This window comes from Trichophyton benhamiae (genome assembly GCF_000151125.1).
Source record: "Trichophyton benhamiae CBS 112371 chromosome Unknown contig01145.0, whole genome shotgun sequence".
In the NCBI taxonomy this organism is placed as follows: domain Eukaryota; kingdom Fungi; phylum Ascomycota; class Eurotiomycetes; order Onygenales; family Arthrodermataceae; genus Trichophyton; species Trichophyton benhamiae.
The window spans coordinates 650,996-672,806 of NW_003315111.1; the positions used below are offsets into that span (position 1 = coordinate 650,996).

Sequence of the window (21,811 nt, forward strand, 5' to 3'; positions counted from 1 at the left end):
CTGGACTGAAGAAAGGGAAGAGAGGAGAGGGAGGTAAGGCTGGCAAAGGGATGCGAGGCCTTCAAGAAGGAGGAGAGAGGGATGCAAATGAAGCTGAGAGATGGAAGGGAGAAAGAGGAGAGAAAGAGAAGAAGAAGAGAAAAATCTGAAGAAGAGAAAAAATACTCAATTGGGTTGTCAGGGAGGAAAAGGAAAATTTGTCGCGCTAGGCCTCTTTGGGCGAAGTTGTCACGTTGCCGACTTCTCCCGAGATTTTCCCTCGGCGGGAAAAACTTTTCGTCTTTTTTTTTTTTTTTTTTTTTTTTTTTTCGCCTGGCTAACTGGTTACTGGCTACTGGCTATGAGTTGCTGCTGGGCTTTGCTGCTGGAGAATCCACTCGGGGCAAAACCAGAGACCAGACGTCGGCGGTCTTGCTTCTCTCGCGCTGCCTAGGTAACGGTCGCCGCCGTCTCCAGGGAGGCAAAGGCAAAGCGAGAGAGACAAAGCTGGGGCTGGGGGTGGAGGAGGAGAGGGCGACGCTACCCACAGGCGCAGGCATGAGGTGCAGCAGGGCCTTGGCTCTCCCGTTACGCGGTAACGATACCGTCAGCTGGCCCTCTTTCTCTCCTGCTGGTGCCAAGACGGCGGCAAGGCTGGTACTGCCCGTACGCATGCTGTAATTTATCTTGCCGCAACTACAGGAAGTAATCCGCCAGCCGGAATACGAGGGACCTGGGATGCAGGCTTCTTTTTCGCAGCCACGCTGAGATAGCTGCTTCAGTGTCAGCGTGCTTGCTGCAGAGGCCAGGCTGCCCGTACAGGCCGGAGCAGACGCCGCTGTTGTTGCAGCTTCGTGCATTGGAGCTCAGGCTGTTCCAAGGAGAAGCTTTGGAGATCGTCAGGGCTGGGAGGCTTAGTCATCAAGGTACACCACGCTCAAAGCAGCAGACATTTCATACGCAGTTGGCTATCCGTACACTTCATTCAGATTCTAGTAGTAACAAGTATCTATCAAGGGCATACGCAGAACAGTGCATAGTAATGTAGATATCATCAGTGCTTCCTTGACCGTTTGCGGCGCTTGCTGCTGCCCTCTCGGATGTCTACCTGGGTCTCCCCGTCAGCATTTCCAGTGCTGTTGGCAGGGACAGCCTCAGCAGTCAACTCTGGCGGCTCTTCAGTACCAAACGTCTGCTTGCGCCATTCTCGCAGTCTAGCCTTCTTGCCCAGACGTTTGTGGTCTCGCTTCTTCTTCTCTGCGTCCCGGAAACTGGCCAGCTTCTTCAGGCCGGCGTACTGGTTCAGCTGAGCGTCGTCTGCCATCAGGATGTCACGGGCAGTCAGGCCGAATGAGACAGGTGACGATTCACGGTAGCGGAAAGTGCCTCCAAACTTCTTTGAGGAACCCGGCAGCAGAGATGGCTCGAGCTCGAGGGACTTGTCAGCCAGAGCCTCGATCTTTCGTCGTTCTCGTTTGGCTTCCTTTTGCTTCTCTTTCTTGTCCTGGAGCATCTGCTTCTTGGACTTCTTCCCTCCTCCACTCTGGCTTTCTCCTTCAGCATCCTCGTCTTCATCTTCATCATCCATGTCGATGCCCACGTCTAGCTCCTCGTCAAAGTCAGGCACAAGGTCACCAATGTCGATGTCATCATCCCATTTAGGCTTCTTGAGCCTGCGCTTCTTCGAGGAGCCGCCCTCCTCCTCCTCATCACCACTTTCATCCTCTTCCTCATTCGCAGCATAATACTCATCTCCAAACCGCCGCTTCATCTCCTTCTCCCATTTCTCATCATCCCATCCTTCATCAAGGAACTTGCTCCAGTCTTCATCTGCAAAGTCGCTGCTCTTTACACCGGCTGCCTGCTTTATCTTGGCAAGCTTCTCTTCAAGCTCCTCAATCTTCAGTTTTCGTAGTCTCGCTCGCTCCTCTTCACGTTGCTTCTTCTCCTCCTCTTTTCTCTGCCGTTCCAGTTCTCGTTGGCGCTTGCGGCCGCTGACCTCTTCCCTTCGGACAGAATACTTGTTTGTGGTATCACGAGCGTGTGTGCGTATAACTTCATTGAGCTTATTGGGGTCCTCAAACCGTAGGTTATAAGCTTCCTCGAATTGTTCGGCCTTCTTGTCTTCCTCTTCATCGTCAGACTCCAAGGGTTGGAAGCTGGATTTTGACGTAGGCACCCAGGCACGAGATGCCATAAAGTTTGACAGGAATAGTTCAGGGTCTTGATCCGCCTCAGCAACATCTTTATCTGTTATCGTAGGTCGATCAGCCTTGGGCATGGGTACTTTCTCTTTGCGGACCAGGAATCCATCGTCTTCCTCCTCATCATCATCCTGCTCCCCATTCTCTGCCGTTGAGTGCATCTCCTTAACAATCGACCGTTTCAAGTCTTCCTGTTCCTGAGCGTACGTCTTCGGCGCAGCCTCTTCATCGTCGTCCACCGCGGCCTGGCCACTGAGCAGGTTCCGACGATGGTAGTCTTTCAGGTACATGGGTTTTTCCGCCTTGGAAGTTTCCGATTTACTCCCCTCTGCATTTTCTGTCTCATCTAGGGTAGTGTAAAATTTCGCATTCGGGTCATACACTTTCGGGTCCTTGGATCTTATAGCCTGCAATGTAGCAGCGATTTCCTCATCGAGGGCCTCAGTCACAAGTTCCGCAGCATCGTCCTCCTCCTCCGAATCCTCAGAGTCAGATTCTTCCTCATCTTCCTCTTCGTCTGCGGACGGCTTGCTTTTGGAGAGTGATCGTTTTCCCAGCTTGTTCTCAACTAAAAGTAATAGGTTAAATTTCGCTCCATGTAAAACATTGGGTAAACGAATCGACACTAACGCTGTACCATCTCCTCTCTCTTCTTGTTGTATTCAAAGCGCCTGGCATACTCTTTATTGACATTGAGCTTGAAGTCCTCTGCAACGGCTTCATCTTCTGAGCCGCTCTCTGCAAAGAGGACCTTCTTCTGACGCTTATTCGGAGGCTCCATGGCTGCGCGAGAGAGGGACAACCGACTGAACGTCACAGGAGCAAAGAGAACACAATCAACGGGCGTCTCAATGTGTCTTTCTTCCTACGCCAGACTCGGTCTCCTGCTCTTATCAGAAGTTTTTTTATTTTTATTTTTTTGTATCCTTGTGGTGGGCCAAAAGCCCATGCGGTCTTGACCAATGACGTGGTCAGCCTTAAAGCTCACCGGTTCGCTGACTCATCCAACTTAACCTACTCGAGCTTGATTGACGTTGACATGTTTGAGCAGCCCGAAAAGGTAAAGCCTCGTCGTGTGGTTGCAAAGACATGGCAGCAGGTCTTCCTGATTTACTATATTTCCTTCACATTTATCCTGCCTCCTCTTGCTGATCCCAAGTGCTCTACGGCGGAGGTTTGCTGATCGCTGCTGAATTCCTTGGTGTATCGGGAGTTTAGATCGGAGGGAGGAAGTCGTCCAGATGGCGTCACAGATACAACTCTCGATACCACAGGAAGGGAAACTGGTGAATGTCGTGTGAGTGCGAACCGTTATATCTAGATGTTTGAATATGGAACGAAGTAACTTGCTAGGATGAAGCTAACCCTGTAATCTAGGCCCGTAGTTTTAAAGGAAGCCGCCCTTGATTCACCGAGTTTTCGAGCTACGACGGTACATTTCTCCGAGCAGATAGATTATATGGAAAGATGGCTCGACAATTATATCAAAACTACAGGGCGGCTTACGTCCGAACTGGCGTCGCTGGAGAATATATCGAACGGAATCCTTGCCCATATCACCTCCCCGCCGAATATCTCCGAAGCCATCCTCGATCAAGACTATGCTTTACTCGCAATGAAACGTTACGGGGAGTGCTTTAGAGATAGCTGGTCTGGAATGATAAATGCAACCAAGCGGTTCGAGGTACAGGTCGCAGAACCTATCAGGGCGTTCATGCAGGGAGACATACGAGCATTTAAGGTCGGATACACAACCCCTATATAGATATATTGCTATTCTCCGTTAACACCCGCCCAGGAGCTGCGAAGGGTTCTCGATCAGACTCAGAAGCAGTTTGATCAGCTACAAGCAAGATACTCCTCCCAGGGAAAATCAAAAGAGCCGTCTTCTTTGAGGGAAGATGCATTCCAACTCCATGAGGCCAGGAAAGCATACCTCAAAGCCTCCATGGACTTCTCTGTACAAGCTCCACAGCTCAAGGTTGCACTGGAAAAGCTTCTTGTCAAAGTGTTTTTTGACCAGTGGCGGGAATTCCGGGTTGTCAGGGATGCATCCTCGGCTACCTTCACCAAATATGGGCAGGAGATGGAGCGAACAAAAGGATGGACCCATGAGTTGGAGGCGGGTGAGAAGTCTGCCCGCAGAGATCTACTGATTGCAAGAAAACAAATTGAAGAGTCTGTTGAGTATTCTACGAGACCTTCAAGAGAGCTGGACGATTATTCTATATCCACAGTGCCATACCTTGGCTCACACGGACCTGCGTCCGTCAAACTTGCTGAGAGCCATGTTTTTCTACCGGAAAAGCAAGGCTGGCTTAACCTAAGGGTCCTCACCGGAAAGCCAACAAGGACACTCTGGGTGCGACGTTGGGCTTTTTTGAAGAATGGAATTTTTGGTTGTCTGGTTCAGAACCCTAGGACTGGAGGAGTGGAAGAGAGTGAACGAATAGGTGTATTGCTTTGCAGCATCCGTCCAGCTTTTCAAGAAGAACGCCGTTTCTGTTTCGAGGTTAAGACCAAAAGCAACACAATCCTACTACAGGGAGAGACTCAAAAAGAACTCACAGACTGGATAGGGTCATTTGAAGCTGCTAAACGAAAAGCTCTTGAAAGCCCTAGTTCAGAGATGTCAGCGGCTTCAAAATCGAAATCACCAGACCCAGCGTTTGCAATCTCACAACCCCCTGCCCCTGAATTTGCAGCAGATCCTTCTGACTCTTTGACCCCGAACACCACTGAGGAGCTGCCTGCTGTTGAGCGCGGGGCCACCACGCCTTTACTGGATTTGGATGCACTAGGTGTCAGAAGTAGTGCTGATTTCTCTCACTCTAGACGATCTACCGGTCCAGACAGAGACGCTGATGGTGCTGGTCGGGATCACACTTCAAGGATAATCCAGAAGTTAGATATCCATCGAAAACAAAATCCAAACTCGCCTCTCCTTGTGCCACCTTCACCTGCGCAACCATCGAGTGGCATTGCTAGCTTGATATCTGCGAGCCATAGCATGTTCCCTGTCACGTCTGTTCCATTTGCAAAGGATGGCAATATTGACAGCGGTAAATCAAGAGGTGCCTCTAAAGGAGATCGCAGCCACACCTCCCTTGCGCCATCAACATTAGTTAACCCCCCTGCACCTACAAGCATGAGTAGAGTGGCTATTATGGTCAGCGCCGAGCGAGGCATTGGTATGGGACCAGGCGATACTGCAAGCTCGATACCCACTGGAATGATGGCCAATTTATGGGGAAGTTCGCAATGGGCAATGGTGAATCAACTTCAACGAGACGAACCACCTGGAGCCCCTGAGAGTACTTCTAATCACCCCGTAGTACGCTTTTCCCCTGCCGTTCTTCATCCTCAACCCCAAGTTAACGAAATTCAGGTTGAAATAACTCCAGATACTCCCTCTAGCTCTACAGGTAACCCTCAAGGTCGTACATCTATGACACGTCATAGGGCTACAGTCAGCCTTGGAGACACTGGAGCATTCCATCCAGATACCGTCACAGCGCTTCATGACTATCCACCTTACTATCCACAGCAACTCAGACCACACAACTCTCAATTTCGCCTACTCTTCCCACATATACCCAGAAACGAAAGTCTTGTTCTTGTTTTCAGGGCTACATTTAGCCCAAATGATCAACAAGATTTCCCGGGAAGAGCATTTGCAACTACTCACAACATCTATTTCTACAGCAACCATCTTGGGCTTGTTTTAACCACCTGCGCCAATTTACGCAGTATAACCGAGGTTACTGCTGCACCGGGTAGGGATTGTGACTTTTTATATCTTCATGTTGTTCCGGAAAAAGGAAGCGATATCCCTGGACGTTTGGGGGTGAAGACATTCCTGGAACCCTTGAAACTGCTGCAGAGAAGACTGAATTACCTTGTCACCAACGCTGCTCTCGACAACCCAGCGGGCTTAGAAACAGTAATTAACACTCTGATTAAGCTGGAAACCACTGGTCCGACAAGAACACCTAGTATGGACAGTTGGGAAGATGTATCTTTGAACACCCCAGCTGATGACGGTACCGTGGTACCAAAACCAGAGAAATTGCTGAAAGCCAGCACGTATATTGACCATGACCTGGATATCGATCCCACCAAGCAGAACTCTGCAACACAAGCTTCTCGTATAAGATTGCCTTCACAGCCAGTCATATATGAACCACAAGGGTCCCTTAACCTTGCTGCTGAACAATACGTTAACATGAGCCCCAAAGCTTTGTTCCTCGTGCTTTTCGGAGATAATAGTCCAATCTGGCAGCTCTCTCAGCACCAAAGAAGAGCACAGAGTATGTGACTCCTATCCTACTATATGATGTTTTACAGCTAATGATATGAAGATATCAAGCAAGGACCATGGGTCACTTTACCTTCTTCCCATCTTCGACGTGAGATGGCGTATCAAATCCGCATGGTTGATACATTCGGTAAGATTTTCCAAAAACTCTAAATTTTCCCACTCAACTAATATTGTATATCATCTAGGACGATCCCACCTCGCAGACGTCTGTGATTACCAAATCATAGATGTATTTAACGACCACCTTTGCTATGTTGTCACGGACAAACGCACTCCCTGGCATCTACCATTCAAGCGGCAATTTAGGCTCGTTAGCAAAGCTGTCATCACCCATGTTTCCAAATCTAAATGCAAGCTAGCTATATTCACCAAGGTTGAGTGGATATCGCAGCCATATCTTATAAGCAGTAAGTCTCTTAGTATTCCTTCACGCGCTAGGTTTTGCATAGTTAACATGCATCAAGGTATAATCGAACGGCAGGCAATGAAGGAGCTAGAACAAAGCTCACTAGACTTGATCGACCTAGTCTCAGACCAAGTAAAACGACTTGGGCCGTATCCTACAACGAAAAGTGCAATCTCCATGTTTGGTAACATTGGCCATCAGACAGAAACTTCCAACATCACAGTTTCTGAAAGGGTTCGGTTACAGCTTCAACGCCCATTAAAGCAGAGTGGTTTGCTGCCACTGCTACTAGAAACATCTGGATCGTTATTCCAATCCGCAGCATCTTCCTTGATTATCTGGTTCTGGGCCCTGCTTCGATGGATTTGGAAAGTATCTAATGCCAATAAGACTATTCTATTGCTATTGATCCTCAGTCTTCTCGCTAATGGGTTTCACTCCTGGCGTGATACAATGGATTGGTGGCAAGAACGCAACGCAGGTAAATTCATGGCCCGCCTTGGTGTTCGTCCAAACATAGTGATGGGCAAAGCAGTCTATCTTAAAGATTTACATGACGCTGTTCCGGATTCGGTAGAGATCCAGGGCTTCAATACTAGCATTTGGTTAGCCGTTCCCTAACCCGAATACAGCATTTAGATGTGCTAACATCGAGATCTCCATAGTTTTTCAACGTTCCGTGAAGAGAACGGGTTGACAAGAAATAACTTACTATTACCGCCATCAAGCACACCTGCTCAGAATAAAATATCACGTAACGCAGCATACCGGCTCCAACGCACTCGGGAAAGACTTGGGTCCTATCGCCACAACCTCCTTGTTGGCCTAAAGGTGGTGAATAGCATCGAGAAGGAAGTTCTTCACTTGGAGTGGGAACGATGGCTTCGTCGAGAAACCGGGAGATGCGCCATGCTTGATATAATGCTCAAAGAGCATATACAATATCACGATAATGACGACTATGACGGAGTTTTGGGTATTCGAAAACAGATTTTATCTGGAAACCAGAAGGAAATTGAGAAGTGGTATAAGGAGTATTGTTCGAGCTGCCAACGGGACCAGGAGAGGATTCATATCAATAATTAGCATCAGCGTCCTTGATCCTTTTCACCACTTTTGATTTTCGGCATTCGTTACGCATCTTATATATACCCTGTTGGCGAACGCGGTGGTTTCATGATATTCAGGGCGGCATGGTTGTTTTTTCCGCGTTTTTTTAATATATATAATTCAATCCGTTTCATTGTACAACAACCATGGTAATCGGGCTGATCAGGTCAAATATATCTAGGCAAACTCGGGATCTTCATTGTTCACTCATGATTTGGCGACCATAGTATCCCTCACAAGCAAGACTCTGTAGGGCCATTTGACAGTTTGTCTAGTTTTGCCTTGGCTTAGGTGTTCCCTCCATCGTCACGTAATATACGACAGTGCCATCTCCACCCAAGCCTCGATTCACCATTGCAAGTAAAGCTCTCTTCCCTCCCCAAGGCTTTTCCTTCTTGAGCTTTACATATTCTTGCATGCTCTTGGTCGCTTCTTCCAAGTCAACTGAGCCTGGCAGAAAATCTTCAGCCCGACTAGGCAAAGAGTCATGTAGGCCAGCTAGTCGACTTAATGTCCATTTCTCTCCCTGTGCTGTCGGAATTACCCATTCCCTATCTGCTGGTATGTCTTTCATAGGAATATTGTGCTCCAATAGATACGCCTGTTCATCCGGGTGGATGTAAATGGGTTGGGGAGGGGTGCCAGATATCAAAGGTATGGACTGCTTCTGGGAAAGAGAGAAGGGTTCATGGATTTCTAAATCTTTCCATTGGTGCTGGTGTTCAAGATTATGAAGAATCTCGAGTGAGAGAGCCACGTGCGGTGGGGGGGTTTGTGGTTGCGAGGAAATCAGCGTCGTGACGGCTGACGGCGCTATTGCTGGAGGGTGACTCGACATCTTTGAAATAACGACGCGAGACCCAAGAAATCAACATGTGGAACAGATTGGAAGGTCAACTGCTAAGTTGGCTGAGCCATACACCTTTTAATCTGCCTGTTCGAATAGCGTGAAGGCAGCCGTAAGCTGGTGCTGTCGAATTGCTAATAAAAAGTGGAAGAAGCGGCGAAGATGAAATAGAGTTTTGATATCAATTTAAACTCCATCTGATAAGCTCTTAGCGTCTATTATGTAATCGTTAAGGTACTGGACAGATTTCAAGATCGTCATCGCCCGAACAAGAGAAAGATCAAAGTAACAACTCACTTGAGACTTATTTTGTGCCTCCTGTATTTTATTTATTGCTTCAGTATTCCTTTCTAGTCCTTTCGTTTTTCTCAATTTTTCTAGTCATCTTCCCTGTCAATGGGACGGTTAGACTCTTGAGCCCTTTTTATCGATCCACACATCGTCAATGGCGCGTGAGAAACAAAAGGTTCCCGTTCAACGGGTGCCCTCCGGTGGAATCATGCATGCTCCCAAGGATATTCCAGATATGAATATTAATTCAACAAATGGTGCAATTGAACAGTCAGAGAAAGGAAAGCCGATCCAGGCTGCTTCAGAGCCGTCCCAAGCCGGGCTTTTGCAGTTGGTGATCTGCGTGACTGGCATCTATGCATCATTGTAAGTAGCCCTTAGAGGGTATTGTGCTTTCGAAATATAATTCTCTAACATTGCTTGCTGGTAGTCTTTCATGGGGAGTGCTTCAAGAGGCAATCACCACCACGTACTATCCTGTGCATCCACCTACCTCCGCGGTTCCAAACCCCCAAACCGAACGATTTACTTTCTCACTCGTTTTGAATACTATCCAATCCTTCTTCGCGGTCATCACGGGCTCCATGTACCTCTATTTCTCAACTCCTCGCGGGACAAGCACACCGTCCATATTTCCGACCAGTCGGATTCTCATTCCTTTAGTACTCGTCAGCTTATCGACCTCTCTCGCCTCTCCTTTCGGATATGCCAGCCTCGCTCACATCGACTATGTCACCTTTACATTGGCAAAGTCCTGCAAGTTATTACCTGTCATGTTTCTGCACCTGACTATTTTCCAAAAACGTTACCCTCTATATAAGTATGGTGTTATTCTCCTCCTTACTATTGGAGTGGCGACCTTTACTCTACATCACCCAGGCACGGCGAAGAAGAGTAGTGGATCTAAGGGACCAAATTCATCGTCTCTGTTCGGTCTCTTCCTTCTCTTCATTAACCTTCTTCTGGATGGCCTTACAAACACAACGCAAGATCATATCTTTACGTCCCCAAAGCTTTACGGCAAATTCAGCGGGCCTCAGATGATGGTTGCTCAGAATTTCATATCCACCATTCTCACGAGTGCTTATCTTGTTATCATGCCTCACCTTTCAACGTCTATTCTGCCACTGTTACCTCTACCTATCCCTCCATCTCAAACATCTGAACTCTCATCTGCTATAGCATTTCTCTCTCGCCACCCGCAAGCTACTAAAGATGTAGTTGCCTTCGCTGCCTGTGGTGCAATTGGCCAGCTGTTCATTTTCTATACCTTGGCTCACTTCTCTTCCCTCCTTCTGGTCACGGTAACGCTGACCAGGAAAATGTTAACCATGCTTCTCAGTGTTGTATGGTTTGGTCATCAATTGAGTGGAGGCCAGTGGGTGGGTGTTGGTTTGGTATTTGGCGGAATTGGAGCCGAGGCCTGGGTTCAGAGGAAGGAAAAGGAGAAGAAGCTCCGTGCGAAGGCTAAAGAGGGAAAATCCCTTTAGATACATATCCACCCGGATTGCTGCCCACTGGAGAACTTCCGACGTTATTCCCATGTTTGACTCCAGCGACCCCGTGGACCTTTTTCAATTTATATACCTTCTTCTGCCCCCACCTTCTTTAGACAAGACGTTTCATTTACAATAGACTAGCCTTCACATTCATGTATATAGTTGATTTATAGGCTTCAATACCCTAAATTATATATCTGTTCAGACTAATACAGCTGATGCTGGAGAATCATTTTTGTATCATTGGCTTATTTCCTTCCCTCTACCATGATAATATGGTAACCAAATCCTGTCTTCACTTCGACATATTTGGGATTTCCTGTTGTGCTTGGTTCTAACTCGTATGCTGCTTTCTCAAACGCAGCATCCAAGCTACCCCTAACTTTCCACCCGAGTGATCCACCTATATATAAGAAGTCGTGTCAGAAGTTACTCATTATGCAATATGCAATATCCAGACAAGCAAGCTGGAGCATTGAACTTGTCAATCAAATTGTACCTTGTCTTGCCTTATCCTCCGAAAACTCTCGAGCAACGTCATCAAACTTGGCTCCTGCTCGTAATTTTTCCAGGGCCTCTTCCTTCTTCGAGTGTTTCTCGCACTGTCCACAGTATATAGTAAGTAAATAGTCAAGACTCGAGCCAGCTTTCCCCGCCTGGCTAGATGTATAACCCATTGGGGACATGTCTCCCCACAACAAGTGTAGAGACTTGGGTAAATCGGATATATTCACGACGTACAAGAATATGTCGAACGTTGATAGAATTAGCTGCCTTCAGTCCTTTCCCTTTGCCACTGTCTGAACTTTCTGATTCTTTTCCTTTCCCCTTGCCTTTCCCTCCTGCACCCTTGCTATCACCTCCCTTGTTCTTTGGCGCCATTGGCAGAGTGTGGAAATAAGGGTTACTGGTAGCAATAAAAGGGTCCTATGTGGTATATTTGGCAAAATCAGGTATAAGTATAGTAGTTTGATAATAGCTTCGGTAGTAGCAGGTGGCCAGTGGAAGAATCCCGCGTGCCTTGACTTTGATACGATTGTTGACGAGGAGGTGGAGTTGAAGCCCACCAGCAGCTGACTAAATAGTTAACGAGTTAAAACTGTGAGCCTAGCAATTATTTACTTGGGCATTCCGGGGTTTCCTATATACCTAGGTGGTTGAGCAATCGGTTAACTGCCCAACTAGCTATCATATCCTCTAGAGTATTCCATGTACAGCGTAGATGGAGAGTGTCTCTGCTTCAGAAGGAGCTAAGAAACCAAAAGGCCCCAAGTACAGTGAGAGATCTACTGTGATAATTATGGAACTGTTAAGGACTTCAAAATTTTTTTCGTCTTTACGCAATATTCAGCCTTCTTTCTATATATATCGAACGAATAGAGCGTTATGATGTCGGAAGGAGTTGATATTAGGTATCTTTTCTAGGAATTAAACATCCCGGTGATGGCTCACACGCCAAAGCAAACGAGAACATAATATATACATCGAAATTGATAAGCCACGTAGAAACAGCTCCTTAAAATAAAACCAAACTATGGCACCCATTATAATTTATGGCAATTCATGATGTACTATATCATCACCAACTCTGCCGGTCGGCTTTCCCACCGGTATTGATCCGAGCATCTCGCTGGCAGGCCGCTTCTGGGGATCGTTTGTCTCACTAATGACAGGGAGTGAGCCCGGTACATCGTCGTGCATCTCCGGTGGTCCAGGGGGTGAGTACTTATTCGAGTCCTTTCCGCTGACCATTGGGATGACTTTATCCGAATTCCGCCGCCGTCGAAGCAGTATAAAAATATATACCGCGGCCGCGATAGCAATTGAACCAAGAGCCACGCCTGTCCCAATGCCTGCTTTTGCACCGGTACTGAGGCCCGCCTTCTCATGGCTAATGGGTACCGGGCCTGTTGCAGTAGGTTCCAGTGTTCGCGTTACTACAACAGTCGCAATCGTTGGTACGGAGCTTTCTGATGCCGATGTTGACGTGGCAGTTGTTAATGTAGTATAGCTCGAGGTTGACGTGCTGGTGATGGTGGTATATAGTGTGGTTGCCTCGTCACCGTCACCATGGATAAAAAACGCTTGAGATCTTGCAAACAATTTCTCATCCACATACCACTCGTTGGTTTGTTGTCTGAGATCGAAATGGAATGGCGACCATTTAAGGTCCTCCTTCGGTAAGAAGGTATCTACATGGGTGTTGTAGGACGATTTTATATCTTTTATTCCCTCTGAATGAATTTGTCAATATTTCCCAAACTTGTAATAACCGACTGCATCTGACATACCAAATACTGGCCATACGACCGGGCAATCTGGATCTTCCGACACTAGCCATATATTGTATGCATCTGCTTTCCCAATACAGGTTTTGATCTCTTCATCCGACCATCCTCCAAACTGTATCGGAAGCCCTTCTTCCCAGGTATAATTAGAGCGCTGACCCACTGATGGCCCATCGATGCGCACTGGACGGCAGTCCAAGGCCAAACTGTGTATGGCGTTATGCGATAGCAAGAATAGTATATGAAGGAGAATGCCCATTTTCGCTATGGACGACGAAATGAAAAAAACTTACTGTCCACAACAAGGCCATCTTGGGGTCCAAATATAAAAACAACAAAAAGGGGCTGAGCTACTTGCTGGGTATCATGGGTATTTCATGTGCAGGGGATTGCAGGAAATAACATAAAACATCCATGTCGCGTCATATTGGGATGCCCAACTAGATGTTGCGCTGTGCATGATAAATGTTGGTTTGATGGTCGGTCACCACTAGGTTGCCAACATTTCCCGTTCCAACCTCCAGCGAAGTCCAAAGGATCGAAAGAGATGGATTTGATGCTATGGGTCTCATATAGAGAAAAAAAATAAAGCCCCGCTAGAGCGTTTCCATTCTGATACCGTTGCATCGTTGTATAATATTTCACTGGAAGCGCAAGTTGGATATTGCTATGTATAGCAGGCAACTGAAACCACTGCGGCATCCCTTATCCCATTCTTGGAACTAGTGAACAATTGTCGTGCTTATTGGTGAATGGCCCCCGGCACCCCAGCATCCCGGAACTGATCGGCCACAGGGCATGTAGTAATAATACCCAGATGCTATGCCAAAGCGAGGAGATTGCCACGTCATTCTAGCAATCTCCCGTTGCATGATCGTGGTTTTCTTGCTGGGACAAACAGCCACACTGGATGGCTTAGTAGTGAAACTGGTCAAAACAGCCGTTGAGACCCAAGTTAGGTACACTCCTTTCCCAGATCCCTTTCCTTAGGCGCGTGGTATTTTTGACAAGGTAACTACTTTACTTACTCCGTGCAGTCCGAGATATCGAGGGAGCCACCGATGTGATCTCGTATTTGTTATGCCTGTGGTTAAGAAAAGAACTGGCAGGGTTGCTCACGAGAACAGACCAACCGCTCCCAGGCTCGATAATAGCAGCGACTATCACTGCTACCCTCAGAAAGCATCCAAAGGCCTTCCGTAGACACCAAAAACGGGGGAGTGAAATCCAAGAGAGGCCTTCGAGAAGTGTGTAGTGTCAGGCTTCTCTTCCAACCGTCGCATTGATGTACGCTGGCACAGAGGCTACCTAAGTGTGATGAAATTGCATGGCCCACTATAAATCAAACGAGATCCAGGAGAGATAATGCTCGCCTTTAACATCGTATAAGAGCATTCGCTGACGGTGCCTGCGCGCTGGTAATAATTCACTCTTGGGTCGTGCTCGACGATAATTTCTGCGTGGCAGACATTGTTAACATCCCACCCAAGTTTCCCATGATGGACCGAGCCATTTCTCGCTCATCCTTTTAGACTATTTTCATCAAGTTAACAGAGTCGAGAGCATCGAGAAAATATCAGCGACTCAAGGAAGTTGAGCAAAACAGAAAATATTCAATGCGATGGATGTCAACAAACCCGATTGGACATGTGACCACCCAAAAAAAATGCCTAAATACTAACGACCAACTTCACAGCAAACAAAACTTTCATGAGAATAACACGCCTGCAGCAGTAAACGGTCGTTTACTGTGCAACTTGTTGTATAAACTATCAAGACAATCTAGCTAAGTTGCGTAACTACCGCAATCACATCCAGGGAACCCGCAGAGTCTGATATTATGAGGAATACGGCGGAGGGGCTACTAGATGGCCCAGGAGGCCTGGAGAGGTACAAAATCAACCAGCTCCCAGACACAGCATATTATATTCCCAATTTCATTTCCGAGGACGAGGAGGAGATGCTATTAAGCAAAGTAGGTAGCTTGTCTGTCTTGACACATGAAGATTGTGGGTGGTGAAAAAGTCGAGTTAATGTTTACCAGAGTTACTAATACTTATACAGATAACGTCTGTTCCAGCCCCTAGATGGACACAGTTATCCCGGCGGCGGCTACAGACATGGCCGTCTGCGCTCAGTAAATCCAATGCCCTGCTAGCTTCACCGCTACCAGCCTGGCTGGATAGTCCTATTGCTTCTCGATTTCAAGATTTATGCATCTTTGCCGAGTCTCCTCACAAATCGCCCAATCATGTTCTTATCAACGAGTACCAACCAGGGCAAGGAATAATGCCTCATGAAGATGGTTCAGCGTACTATCCTATCGTGGCAACAGTGAGTCTTGCGGCACCGATTATCTTAGATATCTATGATAAGAGGCCAAACGATCTACCTGCTCCAGAACTCCCCCCAGTGGAGAAAGAGGCGGTGAGAAACCAGATTGCTCCACGGTTTCGAATCTTGCAGGAAAGGCGAAGTCTGCTGGTTACCACGGGGACGTTATACTCTGATTTTTTGCATGGGATTGCAGAAAGGACGTCCGACGAAGACCTTGGGCCGGACACGATATGTAATTGGGGTAACTTGGGTGACAGCCAGCTCTTTGGAACGGGGAAATACGAAAGACAGACACGAATTAGTCTGACATATAGGGATGTGCTAAAGGTATCAAAGCTGGGAAATAGTCTAAGGTTTCTAAGTAAGTGACGGCGATAGGAGGCATCTGTTAGTCTACCATATAAAGGGTAGCATGATCCATCTGTCCTTAACCTTTTCCCTCCCAAACTTCTCGCTATACCACTTCTTCGTAGCTGCTGCTGAGGTACCCAGCTGCACTGCAGTGAGAATCACGGCGGAGAAGATGGTATTGTTGATAATCGATCCTGGGGGTGCAGCAAGGAAGCTTAACGAAAGGTATATCATGCATTCCGCGGTGTAGTGTGGAGATATTATGTTGACGAACGCGGGATGCACCGGGAGGGTATATTTAACAAGGGATGCCAGATACTCGTGGCAGTCATACTGTATCCCAGAAGCAAATATGAACACTGGGATAAAGATCAACGACCTCAGGGAAGGCGCCGTCAGAGCAGCATTGCCCAATGGACTATTAGTTGAGAGTAGAGTTGCTTAAGTTTCAAGTTAGATCCGTGTTCAATCAAGTATAAAAAGGTAGAAAAAATCCTACTGGTTCCTTCAATCCAGATAGCAACTCCCATGACGATGTAATAGGCAAACCCGTAGAGCCAATGCCCGACGTGCATCCTTGCCTGAGAGGGCTTAACAAACGAGAGGCACTCGTAGAGTCGACGGCAGGCCTGGATGGTAAAAAGTGTCCAGCAAAGGAATATCTGGTTAAATGACATTGAACTCTTTCGGGTTTCATGATCTACTATGCTGGCAATGAGCTTAAAGGCCCATCCCCTGGCCAGAAGCTGATACCACCAGAAGAACGCCACGCCGACGGCGCAGTAGTAGAAATGAGTAAAGTAGGAATGCGGCACATCCCAGGTTGCCACGCGGTCCAGGATTCCTGAAATGCCACTCCATGGAGGGACAGTGGCCACCGCCGAAGGTTTGCTACTCGGCTCCTTCGATGCTGGCAGAGTCCGGGCACCGTATGAAATGAACCTGTCACGAAGGAACTTGAGACTGTTGACAGCCATGACCTACAAATCAGTCAGTGATTTTACACTCTCGCCCATCATCGACGCCATCTCGGTCTCTTCTTGGTTAAATCTTTGTTACTCCGTATGAGTGTCGGGCTCTCGTACACTGGCAGCTAGCACCACATATCCGCCTCTTATCCAGTCGACAAGGTCCATGCCAGCGAGCCCATCCATGCTGGATCGCTGTCTTCTGCAGTAGATACGCCTAGCCCGCCGTCAGATTAGAATATCTATTTTTTAGTCCTCGATATCGACAGAACTACGGCGCCTCGATCGATCGTTGTTTGCTTGCTTTTCGTCCTTCGACTTCGCCGCGCTTGAAGCCCCCAAGCGCCCACGTGACCAGTAACTACTTTTAGTCAGCCCACCACGCAAATGGCGAGGCAGCAGAGCGAGATGACGCCGCGGCTGCCCAGCGCTTTCGTCTCATCTCGTCTTTCGTCTGACCTCGTCTTCTCGTCGGGGACTGTCGACATAACTCACGCCAAAATAAATAGACTGTTAATTAAATGCCAGCTTAGCCGCCCGTCCACGCCCTGCATGTCGCATCTGCCTGGCTGCTCGATGGCGGCCTGTCGCTGAGTAAGCACCCTAAAGCAGCTAGCCCATTCCCCGAAGGAGCCTAGCACCCTCTCTTTTTTTCTCGTCGCAGCAAAAGTTCGTCCGCGAAGGCCAAAACCAACTTCTTCCTCTTCTTCCTCCTTCGCTCCTCGCTCGCTCTCTCGCTGCCCCCCAGAGAAGAAGACGACGACCTCGACGTCCATCCACCACGACACGCTGCCACGACTGGCCTGCAGACCCGATATATCAGTTGATCACTGCACTGCTGCTGCTATTGAGTCGTTTTGGCTGCCTCGCACCGCGTTTTTGCTGGCCAAAAGCAGCTCCCAACTGCCCCTTCTAGCGTGCCCCGTCACCAAAGGCAACATCGCCCTCTCGCCCTTTACTGACCTTGCCATCGGTTCCTCGAGCCCTCCTCTGCTGAGGATGCCACACGGCGGCTCGATATCTCCAGTTCAACCGCTATGAGTGATGTTGAAACGGCCTCTTCGCTACCGGAAACCTTGAACTCCCCCCATCAGAGAGCCAATCTTCACCTCGCCCCCAAACCCGCTCTGGACGTGCCTAGGAGCGCCACTTCTGCCAACGGAGATGATGGACGGCCTGCGGCGGAGGACGCGGATGTAAACGATGACGCCGTCAGTGTCAAGGCTGATTCTGAGGCAGAAACTATCATCCAGTCCGGCAGAGAGGAGTTGTCGCCAGAGAAGAAGAAGACCTACATTCGACATGTCCCCGGCCAAAACGATAAGAATGGATTGGACCTGGCCTCACGGAAGACCCCCAAGTTCAGTCAGCCTGGTAACTGGCAACTCGGCAAGCGGAAACGACCCGACCACGAGAACGATGACTCCAGGTCGGCCCTTCGAAGTAACCAGAGTTCTCGAGCATCGAGTCCGGTTCCGGCCCTAAAACAGGAAAAGATAGACGAACCACAGGCGCTGTCCAGTATTCAAGGTCCCCCATCTCCCAGTGATGATGTCTCTACTGAACGGAAACCGGACGATAAGTCTAGGAAACCAGAAAGCGCAACTATTGACACTAGAGATGTTCCTGCCGGTGGGCGTAGGCTTAACCATCGGTCCAACTCCCATGGCCATGAATCTGCTGGGAAATCTGAGTTGTATGCTTCCCGCCGTCAGGACAGGTCTCATTCCCCTCCTATTCGCTCACACAAGAGGGTCACATCTGATTCTACACACTCCCCTCCGCTTTCCAACATCCAAAAGAGAAGAAAATTACCCCCACAACCATTGATGGACCAGTCGAACCATGCTTCGGAAGGCAGAGCTTCGCCATTTTCTGCCTCAAGCGCTGGTTCACCTCCTCCCAATCCACGTAATCGTCGACTAACCTCCTGTGACACTTTTCCTTTCTCGCCCGTGAAGCAGGCACAAAACAAAAAGCTACGCGACCAGAATGGCCGAACACGTCTTGCCAGAGCCTGTGCTGCACAGGAAATAGAAGCAGCCAAGTGTCGGCAGGCTGAACGACCAGAGGACCTTAATGTTCCCGACAATGCAGGAAACACGCCACTCCAGATTGCTGCCCTTGAAGGATGTGCTGAAATCGTGAAATTCCTAATCGAGGCCGGTTGCGATATCCACACCAAGAACATTGATCGTGATACACCCCTCATCGATGCGGTGGAAAATGGGCATTTAGATGTTGTTAAAATACTTTTAGATGCTGGTGCAAATCCCCGTGTTGGCAATGCAAAGGGTGACGAACCATACGACCTTGTTCCGTCTGACAATGAGAACCGGCATGAACTACGACGCGTTCTTGCAGAGGCGAAATGTCGTGGCAACAAACGACGGAAGTCGGATGATATCAGTGGGCAAGGGGCTTCCTCAACTAAGGATCCTCGTTCGAGAGGAGCATCAGCTGCAAGCTCGCCAGACTCCCCTCCCCACCATGCCCAGAGCCCTCCACCGCAATATAACCGACGGAAAACCGTTAGGAGTGAAGCTACTCGAAATGATCTGCTGTGGACAAAACCAACTTTCGAAAATCTTCGACTTTTTGCTGCAAAGGGCGACATGGCCGGAGTAGCTACCATCCTCAATATCCTCCAGAAGGCAGACACGGAATCCCTGATTGCAGCAGCAAAGGGTGGTCATGATGAAGTGCTCGGACTTTTGCTTGGAATGGGGAACCCTGACCCTGACCCAGAGCCCCTAACTAATGGCAACCACAGAGCCGGCCATGACACTCCCATGCTAGCAGCGATCGGACGAGGTAATATTGATGTCATTAAGCTTCTATTGGACCAACCGGGCTTCAACCCTACCCGTACGGACCACAAGAATCGTCGATTTTTTGAACTTGCAGAAGAACGCAGAGGTGATAACTGGGAACTGGAGCGGGACCTACTGAAAGAAGCATACGACGAATATATCAGTGCGCATCCTAAAGCCCAAAAAGGCGAGTCAAGGTCTCCACGACGGCCGCGAGATCCACTCAAAGTTGCCAAAAGGCCGGATCGTGACTCCCCATCTCCGGCCTCTGTCGTTCGCAAGAGCTCGAGTAAGAGTGTCACGTCCCATCGCCAAAACGAGGAAGGGTCTAAAGAACTGAAGCTACAAAAGGAAAGAAAGAGAGCGGATGGTGTAGCTTCCACGAAGGACAGACTGCCTACAAACAAGGTATCAAGCCGGGAAGACTCTCATGGCTTAATGGACGAAAGAGATCATGGGCAGTCTGACAGAAAGCAGAAAATGCCATCCGACTCCCGTAGCCCACGGGAAGCCACACCTCATAAACATGGCGAAGAACCTGTCAAACGTCGTCGTCTCATTGCTGGACGACCGCCACCAGATCATGCTAAACGAAGACCAAGTGTGATGTCTTCAGACTCATTTTCCGGCCGTGAAGATGTATCTAACAAGGCAGGCATCACCGAAGATTCAAATGATAATGGTTCAAGGTCAGAGAAACGCAACGCTATCTTGAAACGTTCCCGAAATAGCGTCTCACCAAAGCCTTCCAAACCTCGAAATACCGAGAATGAAGAGGTTCGCGAGAAACATGTCAAGAAACGACGGATACTTTCGAGTGAGCATTCAAGCCAACCCCAAACCACCGTTGAGGGGTCAAAATCGAAGGTCGAAAGCGATACTCAGACTTCTAAGCCGCGTTCGGTCCACCGTGATAGTCTTGGCTTGAAGACGGAGGGTTCTAAAGCAGCTGACCATTCGATAAGCCATAGCGACAAGCATCGTTCTACTTCTCGCGACCCTACAGCCACTAAAATCAAACGCAGAGCTTCCGACTCTGGTGTTAAAGCTGAGACGCCATCTGAAAGCAATGCCGCGGCTAAGGCTAAGCATGAAAGACATGCTGAGAAGGAGCATGCTCCTACGGAAGCGGAGCTTGAAAGAGCAGCGGAAAAGGCTCAAGCAAAAGCACGGAAAGAGGCAGAAGCTGCAAAGATAGCTGCTGAAAAGGCAGCTATTATTGAACGCGAGAAAGCCGAGCAAGAAGAAAGAAGGCTGGAAGAAGAGCGGAAGAAACAGGAAGAAGAGCGAAAACAAGAGGAGGAACGCAAGCGCAAGGAGATAGAACAGCGACGAGCTCGCCAGGCAGAAGAGGAGCACCAGCGAAGAGTGGAACAAGAACGTCTCCGCCAGGCGCGTATACGGAGAGAACAGGAGGAACAAGAGCAAAGACGGCGGGATGCCCTTCCTCATCGTCTCCGCACCGCTGCCAACCTAATCGGTGCCAATGACCCGCGAGCTAGGAGTCATGAATTCCTCAAAAGGGTCATGCCCATCCTGCAAGCGACACGGGATGACCTCGAGCCACTTTGCGACCCCGAGCTGAAGAATGAGAAGTGGATTCTGAACTTCTACGTTGCTCTATTACTTGCGACTAACGATCTTCAGTTGTCACAATGTAGGTTTCTCCATCATTGTTTTTCGAAAGCGTGAATTATTGTGCTAACCGAAACCTGTAGACCCCAGCTGGGAGAAGAGAGTTGCCACACCTACTCAAAGAAGCAATATCTGGGATTGTAGCGGGCCCATGCTATCGAATCCTCAACAACTCAATCCTATCAAGGCTGGCGGAAATGATTATTCTCGCATCTACCGGGAAACCAAACCATTGTATGAGAAGATGGAGCATGTTTTCTGGGTAAAGGTATGTCACTGTCCCTACTGCAAAGGAGAAGCAAAAGCATAGAAGCTAACTGCGCAATCAGTGCTCTGATTTTATGGATCTGGTCCCACATATTCCGCATCTTCACGGCCTTAATATCACTTTTGTTAGCATGCATATCGACCCGGAGCCTTCTGCCTCACTCCAGGATAAATCGCACATTGTCAATGGAGATCACTCTTCTCACCACCCCTTGATCAATGGCACTTCCGAGCCTAACGGTGTCAACCACAGCTCCTAGTCCGTAACCGTGCAATTCCCTGAGATGTCACCTCTGGCATCCCCCCGCACGGTTCCTTACTCTGTTGTTTATTCCTCTGTCCAGCGTTTCTTTTTCGTTTTCTGCCCATTTGCAACATACCTCCTGCTGCCTGTTTACTTGCCACCATATTGTTCGAGTTTTTTTTTATCCCGTAAAACGGCTGCGTTCATCATTTTGGCGACACGGAACGTTAGATTACTTCAACCGGTGATCA

General features: G+C 48.4%; 9 protein-coding genes across 9 annotated transcripts; 4 read left to right on the plus strand and 5 right to left on the minus strand.

Moving 5' to 3' along the window:
- Positions 1-1,033: 1,033 nt before the first annotated feature.
- On the minus strand, positions 1,034-2,964 carry ARB_05612 (uncharacterized protein; the record flags this gene model as incomplete). Its single annotated transcript, XM_003016168.1, has 2 exons — positions 1,034-2,751; positions 2,814-2,964. 2 exons carry the CDS (start codon positions 2,962-2,964, stop codon positions 1,034-1,036), a joined length of 1,869 nt encoding a protein of 622 aa, XP_003016214.1.
- Positions 2,965-3,222: 258 nt separating this feature from the next.
- ARB_05613 (uncharacterized protein) lies at positions 3,223-7,996 on the plus strand (the record flags this gene model as incomplete). The annotated part of the gene is made up of 7 exons (XM_003016169.1): positions 3,223-3,357; positions 3,425-3,480; positions 3,561-3,867; positions 3,949-6,493; positions 6,531-6,911; positions 6,954-7,515; positions 7,576-7,996. 7 exons carry the CDS (start codon positions 3,223-3,225, stop codon positions 7,994-7,996), a joined length of 4,407 nt encoding a protein of 1,468 aa, XP_003016215.1.
- Positions 7,997-8,291: 295 nt separating this feature from the next.
- On the minus strand, positions 8,292-8,858 carry ARB_05614 (uncharacterized protein; the record flags this gene model as incomplete). The annotated part of the gene is made up of 1 exon (XM_003016170.1): positions 8,292-8,858. The coding sequence occupies one exon, from the start codon at positions 8,856-8,858 to the stop codon at positions 8,292-8,294; it is 567 nt and encodes a 188-aa protein (XP_003016216.1).
- Positions 8,859-9,312: 454 nt separating this feature from the next.
- Positions 9,313-10,648, plus strand: ARB_05615 (uncharacterized protein; the record flags this gene model as incomplete). Its single annotated transcript, XM_003016171.1, has 2 exons — positions 9,313-9,524; positions 9,589-10,648. The coding sequence occupies 2 exons, from the start codon at positions 9,313-9,315 to the stop codon at positions 10,646-10,648; spliced, it is 1,272 nt and encodes a 423-aa protein (XP_003016217.1).
- Positions 10,649-10,905: 257 nt separating this feature from the next.
- Positions 10,906-11,539, minus strand: ARB_05616 (uncharacterized protein; the record flags this gene model as incomplete). Its single annotated transcript, XM_003016172.1, has 3 exons — positions 10,906-11,060; positions 11,157-11,313; positions 11,399-11,539. The coding sequence occupies 3 exons, from the start codon at positions 11,537-11,539 to the stop codon at positions 10,906-10,908; spliced, it is 453 nt and encodes a 150-aa protein (XP_003016218.1).
- Positions 11,540-12,208: 669 nt separating this feature from the next.
- Positions 12,209-13,204, minus strand: ARB_05617 (uncharacterized protein; the record flags this gene model as incomplete). The annotated part of the gene is made up of 2 exons (XM_003016173.1): positions 12,209-12,849; positions 12,949-13,204. The coding sequence occupies 2 exons, from the start codon at positions 13,202-13,204 to the stop codon at positions 12,209-12,211; spliced, it is 897 nt and encodes a 298-aa protein (XP_003016219.1).
- A 1,581-nt stretch (positions 13,205-14,785) lies between these two features.
- Positions 14,786-15,883, plus strand: ARB_05618 (uncharacterized protein; the record flags this gene model as incomplete). The annotated part of the gene is made up of 3 exons (XM_003016174.1): positions 14,786-14,920; positions 15,064-15,643; positions 15,675-15,883. The coding sequence occupies 3 exons, from the start codon at positions 14,786-14,788 to the stop codon at positions 15,881-15,883; spliced, it is 924 nt and encodes a 307-aa protein (XP_003016220.1).
- Positions 15,884-16,028: 145 nt separating this feature from the next.
- Positions 16,029-16,787, minus strand: ARB_05619 (3-oxo-5-alpha-steroid 4-dehydrogenase, putative; the record flags this gene model as incomplete). The annotated part of the gene is made up of 2 exons (XM_003016175.1): positions 16,029-16,613; positions 16,719-16,787. 2 exons carry the CDS (start codon positions 16,785-16,787, stop codon positions 16,029-16,031), a joined length of 654 nt encoding a protein of 217 aa, XP_003016221.1.
- Positions 16,788-17,638: 851 nt separating this feature from the next.
- On the plus strand, positions 17,639-21,576 carry ARB_05620 (histone deacetylase complex subunit (Hos4), putative; the record flags this gene model as incomplete). The annotated part of the gene is made up of 3 exons (XM_003016176.1): positions 17,639-21,071; positions 21,133-21,317; positions 21,379-21,576. The coding sequence occupies 3 exons, from the start codon at positions 17,639-17,641 to the stop codon at positions 21,574-21,576; spliced, it is 3,816 nt and encodes a 1,271-aa protein (XP_003016222.1).
- Between the last annotated feature and the right edge of the window lie 235 nt (positions 21,577-21,811).